Source organism: Pipra filicauda, unplaced genomic scaffold (genome assembly GCF_003945595.2).
Source record: "Pipra filicauda isolate LSUMZ 115617 unplaced genomic scaffold, ASM394559v2 scaffold439_size563993_pilon, whole genome shotgun sequence".
NCBI lineage: Eukaryota > Metazoa > Chordata > Aves > Passeriformes > Pipridae > Pipra > Pipra filicauda.
In genome coordinates, this window is record NW_024104575.1 from 480,281 (window position 1) to 488,110 (window position 7,830).

Genomic DNA, 7,830 nt, shown 5'->3' on the forward strand with positions numbered 1-7,830 from the left:
TTAGTATTGACCCGTGTGTCAAATGGATACAGTATTCCCTCAGGAAGGTGACAGTGTTCTGGCATAACAAAATCCATACATTAAGAAAGTCTGTAAAAACAGATTTTTGTGCATCCAATCACAGAAAAATGTGAAAACATGTTCCTTGAGCCAGATGCCTTGCAAATATATTCACATGTCATACAGAAATCAGAAGCTTGCACACTGCCTAAGCCATAACAGAACTAAGAGCTTAAGTAGCTATGGCACAGCATGTTCCTTTTAACAAGTGACACAGTCCTCCAAATAACAGGGCTTGAGTTCGACAGACCTAAACAGATTGGTGTAAATACAATTCTGTAGTGCTATAGAAGCATAACCCAAATTGGAAAGTGATTTTGAAAAAAAGAAGCAAGAAGAAATTAATTTCTCATCATGATAGCAGTGCACCAATATTTTAAGACTACTCATCTGAAACCTAGCCCCTTAGGTTTTTAGAGAGTTCTGATGTTACAGGTGGTTAATATCCTGCTCTTTCTAAAACAGAAACACTTGGGGGGGGGGGGGGGAAACAACAAAACAAAACAACAAACCAACAGCAGTGCCTTTCTTTCAGCTCAAAAGCATGACATTCGAACCTTAGTTCCAAAATTTTCAGCTTAAGTTCTCAATTATGGGCTTAAGACAATTTCTAGCCACAAGCTCTACTCCTGTAAGTGAATTCTTATTATGCTTGAAATCTTACCATGGATGTTATTTGGGACTCCTGTCAGAAATCACTAGCCAACAGGGAAGCCTACTAAAATCTTTCATGCTGTTGTTTGTTCTTCCATATTATCAGATCTCCAAAAATACATGAATACTTACCTCATCCCACTGGAAATCTCTGGTGTAATTAGAACTGTCAATTTTCTAGATGTCTTATGGTTCCTCAATGACTGTCCGAGAACCAGAGCGCCTTGACAGTACACATCATCGGTAGCAAGGGTCACAAAGGCTTGATCTGTTACTGCAAGGAAACATTCAGAAGGTTCACTTTACAGCTCTAACATAAGCTCTTTTGGCAGATTCCCTCCTCCTCTAGCTAAACAACAGGCTGTGGCTTTATAACAACCTGCAGTTTCTGTGATAAACACTTTTCTCTTCCAAAACTCCCCCCAGAAGACACAATCGAATAGAAAATCCAGTGAACGTGACTGCACTATGTATGTTTCTCAATTGTGTTATTTTTGATTACCTGATTTACATAATGACAGGCATGAAGTTTTTGGACTAGCCTTAAACAAATAATTCTCTAAGTCTTACTGTCTAAACATAATGTCAACCAAGAAAAGCCAAAATTGTAAATCTTTAGGTTTAAGATTTATCTAACATAATATAATACAACCAAAAAGGAAAATGTTCCTGTTTATACAGTGTCAAAGCTAAGGAAAAGAACAAGATGTTGAGTACTAGCCAGAAATATTCTTCTTTCCATAACATCACTAACAGACATTATTCTTTGCTCTGTCCTCTTTGTACTGGAGTAACTGGTGCTGGCTGAGCAAGTGCAGAGGAATTGCTACCAAGATTGGTACACCTCCCAGAAGCTGAGGATCCTTACCTCAAGTGACACCAAGAAAATTAGGAGTGTTCCCCATTGTCAAGAAACACATGGGAAAAAAGTCACAATTAAGAAAAAGAAGGAAAGATACACTTCTGCACAACAGGAGACATTGTATTTTGTAGAGATACCAGGCCTGTGGCATTATCGTTAGGGGCTGCTTCTTCAGCTCTGCCCTCTGACAGAACCACCACTATCAGAGTTCTCCTGGAATGAGCCAGAACCAATGACTTAGCAAGGTGAACAGCCTTCTTGGAGCAGAAGGATGATCTCAGCATTCTAGGCTGCAAAATTAACCAGAATAAGACAAGCAGGTCACACGGATGAGGGGAATTCCACTGAGCTCTACAGAGTTTCATAAACACTTGCACTGAAATACTTGTTTAAAACCACTGTCATCCTAAGGCACAAGCAATTACGTTAAATAAATCAAAACAACCAAACAATAGCAACATAAAACCCCTGTCATACAGTTTCCAGGGTCTGTGAGAGACACTAGGAAAGAATCTCAGAGAACTAGTTGCAGAGAACCCAAAAAATGACCTCATGGCTGCCTCAGCCAGAGGCTGCCAAAATTAATGAGCTCAAACCTCTAGCCTAACATCAAGGTATGCAATAAAGTATGGTTGGTGCTTGTGAATATTAAACTCTCAGATACTAAGTATTTTCATTTTTCATGTCCTCCAAATCTAGAGCAAAGCACAGACTCACTGGTGTGTTGTCTTTGCTCCCCCCTTTTTGCCCCTACCTCTCACTCATCTCCAGCCAGACCTGAATTCAAATCAAGCATTATATACATTATGTTTGCTGACATTGCAACACATCTCTGCACCTTAGGAGAATCCTCGTAGTATCAAACTTGGCCAAAAAGCCTGAATCACCCACCCAAATTTAAAATAGTTTGCAGAACTCACAGCTAAGTAAACTCCAATAATATTTCTAATGACAATTTCCAGAAGAAGCAAATGAAAAAATGAGCTTTCAAAACTCTTGTTATTGTAACAGCTCAAACAAGTTATGGGCGTTCCAGAAAACAGTGAATAAGAAGCTACTTTAAAAGGACAGTTGTTCAAGTAAACTGCTCCTACTGCAATCTTCCAAAAGGTTAAAGGAATAAATATAAGCATCCATAAAAATCAATATAAACCAAAAAGACACTGAAGGCTACTTAAACAATAAAATTACTCTGAAAAGACAAAAAGTCAACAAAGAAAAGCCCTTTTGTTGGGCAACAAGCATCTTCAGCCAAAGAAAGGTAATAAAACAACTACTGAGAGGAATGTGGGAGGTAGGTTAATACAAAAACCAAGCTGTGAAATGAGTGGGAGTTTAAATCTTAAAATACGGTTTTAAATAACAACCACGAAGCTGAACACAATCTTTGCATTGCTTTTGCAAATACTTTTACCTACAGAAACTGAATCTCTACTTAAGTAATACATATAAAACCACACAAGCTAATCAAGCTAATCATCAAATAGTTCATCAAGCTGGTATGGCAAATTACCACATCCTAGACATGCTTTCATGCCCTGTACCTCTGGAGCAAAAGCTGTGGTCATAACCACAAGGAAGTAAACTGCCAAACAAATACTGCTTCTTAGGAAGTCTTTCTGATACCTCACAAAGAAATCAAGTGTCTGTTTTGAGAATCAGATGTGAGATACATGTTATGGCCTTCTTAATACAGTGAATGATTAATTAAACAGATAATCAAACTATTGACTGAAACAATTCTACATTAAAATATTTCTGGTGCAAAGAGAGAAGCATGTTCTAGCTATTTTAAAATCCTACAGGGGCATCACTAATCCATTAAGGAACCATAGGGGGGTTGAAATCAAAATATTTTATCATTACTTCTTCTTTCATCTAATCCTTGCTTTCAAGGAAAAAGTGTCACTTGACTTGCCTTATTTACAAATTTCCTTGGAATACTGTCCTCTTAAGTAAACATTTTATTTTCATTACCAAAAACTAAGGATCAGGTTTTCATATAAACTTATGAAAGTAAACTGTCCCCTTTTAACTGAAATCGGGACAATGCTGCATTAATTCTAATGTACACAGGGTTTCACCTGCTGACTTTAAGCTGCAAAAGAAGATTTGATCTTAAAAGTTTGAAATCCAAAGGTGTAAGTATTTAGAATTCATTGCCACTGTTTTTTTTTTTAAATTGTCAAGAACACCACTATGCATAACTGCCAATTCTTTGTGCTGAATGACAGTAGGGTTTTTTATGGACAACACCTAGTGTGAAGAATATTAAGTTTTCAAGCAAATTGTTTTCAAGTTGTGGATCCTTATTGCTAATACCACTATCAGAGAATTATGAGAAAAGTAAATGTATGATTAGAATCCTATTAAAACCCTATCATATGAATTTATAAATCTGCTCATTTCTCTTATATGGATTGCTACACAGCATATGATGATGCAAATTAAGAAATCATTATCATCAGTAGTGGCTTCTCAGTTTTATTACCTAACAATAGTTTCTTAGAACGAAACAAGGATTTTCAAGAAAGTAACTTGGTGAGTTATTTTAGAACCTGCTCTGAAGCTACAGATAGCCACACAGAAAAGAAAGCAAAAGTATATGAATCACTACAGTCAGGGTGATCTTATGTGGAACTTGTTACATCTTTTTTAGCCAAGATCGCCAACTTCTTATGCTACTTACTCATGGCAGTAGTACCTCAGACACTGCCAAAGGCAAAATTCTTCAACTGGCATGAAAACCAACTCTAGGGCATCTAAAAGCCTTACTTCGAATATGGACAGAGCAAGCAGACAAGGTGATGCTCACTTTGATGTTCAAAGGGAATTAACAAACACCAGGTACCCATTTTGAGAATCAGGACTGTCTGATAATAACAACCACTGAGTGACCCAGATGCACCTGCCAGCTTCAAGACAAGTTTAAATATGGTAGGAAGGTTTTTTCCATAATCCACGAGACAGAACTTTTAAAATGTATTTTCATATTTCTTCTGATAGACAGAGAAAGGATAAATGTGCTTTAACTGTTGTTCCTAGAGGAACAACTCAAATTTACCAAGCTGCCCAGTCCAAAATTGCAACAGGAGACCAGACACTCCTATGTTATGATTTTTCTACAAGCGTATTCTAAATAACACATTGTCATCTCATGCATAAAAATAAGAGCAGATAAGTCAATAGCCAAACGCCTCCAACAGGCTAGTTAGGTGTGTGCTGCCATTCGTACTAACCAGCATTGTACAGTTGCTTTCATAAATCCCTCCCCAATACCATCTGTTGCTCTTTTGTCACCTCCCCCCTGCTACTTCAGAGACAACCTGCAGGACGAGCAGGCTACAGTCTGGACCTGTGCCCACTGAGCCCAAAGCACCTTTCTGAAATCCCAAGCGACAATGACATAACACAGCCCCAGCTCACAGCACGTTCCCTAACAACGATTTTGTTACTCCCCTCCCACACATAGGTCTCTATGAATCCTCCCCCAGAAGCATGTCTCAGTGAAAATGTGTTAGACTACCACAAAGACAAAGCAAGCAACAGGCCTTGTCACTTCTCTGACCTAGCACAACCACGCCTTGGAACAGAAAGCTCTGCTCCAGCTGACACCCACAACGTTACAAGCAGTCGAGAAGTATTTCGTTACAAGTAGGTAAATGAATAACGCTATCAGACAATAACCTGTGTCAGACCCCCATCAGAAATTATTATGCAAGTTTTCAGCAAAGAGGTAACTCTTGCCCTAGTAAAAAAATTACAGCTTCCTCAAGTTGGGTACAGTAGTAGAAACATTTACATTAGTAATGAAGATAAATAGGCAACACTTTACACAGACCTTTTCATAACAATATCAACTGATATTCAATGGAATGCAATATTTCTCTTGGCCTAATGAAGTTCTGCCTGATCCAAAAGCAGATCTGCTCTTATCTTTTATTAAAACAATACCGAATTTTAGTAGACAGGATTGTGACTGTTGTGTTGGAAGAGGACTTGATTCCAATTCTTTGTAGCTTTTACTATGTATTTTTCAGTTAAGAAGTTACATTCTGCTTCAAGAGCCTGCAATTTTGTTATTCAAAATAGTAAACGACCCTCATAAAAACTGAAATGCAACATTATAATATGTAAATAGGCATAAGGCATAGCACCCAAAACTAGTTACAAAACAGTTACATACCAGTTTGAAAAAAGTTAGTAATAACTGCTTAAGCAATCCAGAGACAGAACAGAGCAATTGATATATATCAAGTTAGATGTTTCCAGTCTTTACACACCTTCCTTTAAACAAAAATAAACCCCAAAACAACAAACCAAACAATCCCACAATTCTCTAATTCTTTAATTTGCAGACTCCCTTTTTGCATCTTCCCAGTGGTGCTGAGGTGCCACATACAGGAATTCAACCTTGGGATCCATCAGGCTGAATACCTGACATCCTTCAAATTGTTCAGTAAACCCAGCTTTGGGGGAGCTGCTGCTCAACCTTTCCCTTGGTTTTCAGAGCATGTTCAAGAAACAAAACGGCACCTTTACCCACCACATCTGGTTATCCCTAAAATCAGTACCTCACGGCTTTAAGGATAATCGAATAAGACCAATACCGCTGTTTTGTAAGAAGGGGCATGAGAAAGGTTTCTCTGAATCTGCCTTAGACTGAGGGAGCCAACCCCAGGCTGTCACCCTGCGGATCCACCAGGAAAGCGCACAGAGACCCGAGCAGGCCAACCTGTACGTACAAGCAGAACACATAAAGGAGCTCAACTATTTCACTCCAGCACCCAGACAGTTAAAATCCCAATCTGAAGCTGCTGATTACAGCACAGGATGATAAGCACTGCTGATAAGGAAACCACTGAGACCCTCGCCCGCACCGGGGTGTGAGAAGGACGAAAGCCCCGGGGGGCACCAGCCTGCGCTGCCGAGCGGCCCTTCCCGCCCGAGAGGCTGCTGAGCGCAAGGGGGGCTGCGGAACGCCGGTCCCCGGCCGGGGGTACTCACCGGACATCCTGGTAGGCCCCGGGCCGGCCGGGCACGGCTCGGGCCGGGCACCCACCTCCGCCACCGCCTCACCTGCTGGCGGCGGGCCCGCTAAATCGCCAAACGGGATTAGCCTCTTTCCTGCTGAAGACAGCGGCAGGTGAATTACATTCGCAAGGACTCCTGCGCAGCGGCAGAAAAACGGCATTAGCGGCAGAGACCGTCGGGGGGGCGGTGTTGGCACGACCCACCCCGCCCGCGTTCCCGGCGCTGGCTGTACTGCAGGACAGGCATCCTCCTTTTGCCCGCTCCTCTTCCCTGCCGTGCGCCCCCGCGCCGCCCCGCTCCCGAGCAGGGCACAGTCCGGAGCTGGGACCCCGCACCCCCCGACACGGCCCCCGCACCTGCCCGCGGCGCCCCCGCGCCCGCCGGCGGCGACGGCACCTCCAGTGGGCGCGGCGCTCCCGCTCCCGCTCCATTGGCGGCCCGCGGCAGCGCCCACCCCGCGCCTGGGGGAGGCCCTCCCCTCCCCTTCCTCCTCTGCCAGCACGGCCCCGCACGGCCCCGGCGCGCTGCTTTGAGCGGCCCGGGTTTCAGGCGCTGCAGCAGAGCCTCCCCAGCCACGCATATGGCTGTGGAAAAACGGAGAGGAAGGAAGACAGGCTGTGGGAGACTCTGCCGTGCAGCCCTTGGAGGGAAACAAGAAAGCCTGTGGTGGTGAAAATGGCAGAGTGTGGAACGAGGTCTTAGAGTACGATGACTCCAGCGTGGCATGCTGTCACCCAGATACATGGGGTTTACTGTAATTTAAGGGAGTCTACCCCTAACTCTCTGGGGCCATTGTACCCCCTTACGGATACACACAGTGTGATAACTTGTCACCCAGATAAGTAGATGTTTTCAGGGAGCTTGTGCTATTCAGAGAGCTATAAATATTTTAAGAAATGCATAAATAAATGCACAGTTATTCACACAGTGTTTTTGCCACCGACTTAGAAGTCATGTAACCATGACATGTAACTCAGCCACACAATTTCTCTGCAAGGTAATTTTAGGCTGGCATGGTTCAGCTGAGGTATTTTTGCATCACCATGTGCTGTGAACATCAGTAACTACTTAGCAAAGGTCAAGAACTTCAGATAGTGTGCCACTGAAGAAAATACCTAATGGTACCACTCAACTATTTAAAAAACTTTATTTCCAACAATTTGCAAGAGATTCACTGTTGCTGCTCCAAGCTGCAGCATTTGTGCTTTCACACACTGGGA

The 7,830-nt window shown here is 42.4% G+C and overlaps 1 protein-coding gene across 6 annotated transcripts in view; it reads right to left on the reverse strand.

Moving 5' to 3' along the window:
• GYG2 (glycogenin 2) overlaps positions 1-7,336 on the reverse strand; it is a 26,892-nt gene extending 19,556 nt beyond the window's left edge. The window contains exons 1-5 of one of the 6 annotated variants that reach the window (XM_039385824.1): positions 7,227-7,336; positions 3,023-3,039; positions 2,493-2,498; positions 2,403-2,414; positions 847-988 (exon numbers count right to left, since the gene is read on the reverse strand). In XM_039385824.1, coding sequence (XP_039241758.1) covers positions 847-988; positions 2,403-2,414; positions 2,493-2,498; positions 3,023-3,039; positions 7,227-7,336 — 287 coding nt within the window. Of the gene's footprint in view, positions 1-846; positions 989-2,402; positions 2,415-2,492; positions 2,499-3,022; positions 3,040-6,583; positions 6,898-6,966; positions 7,007-7,226 lie in introns of those variants that run through there. The other 5 variants (XM_027710098.2, XM_027710096.2, XM_039385823.1 and 2 more) reach the window with 5 other exon arrangements.
• Positions 7,337-7,830: the final 494 nt, after the last annotated feature.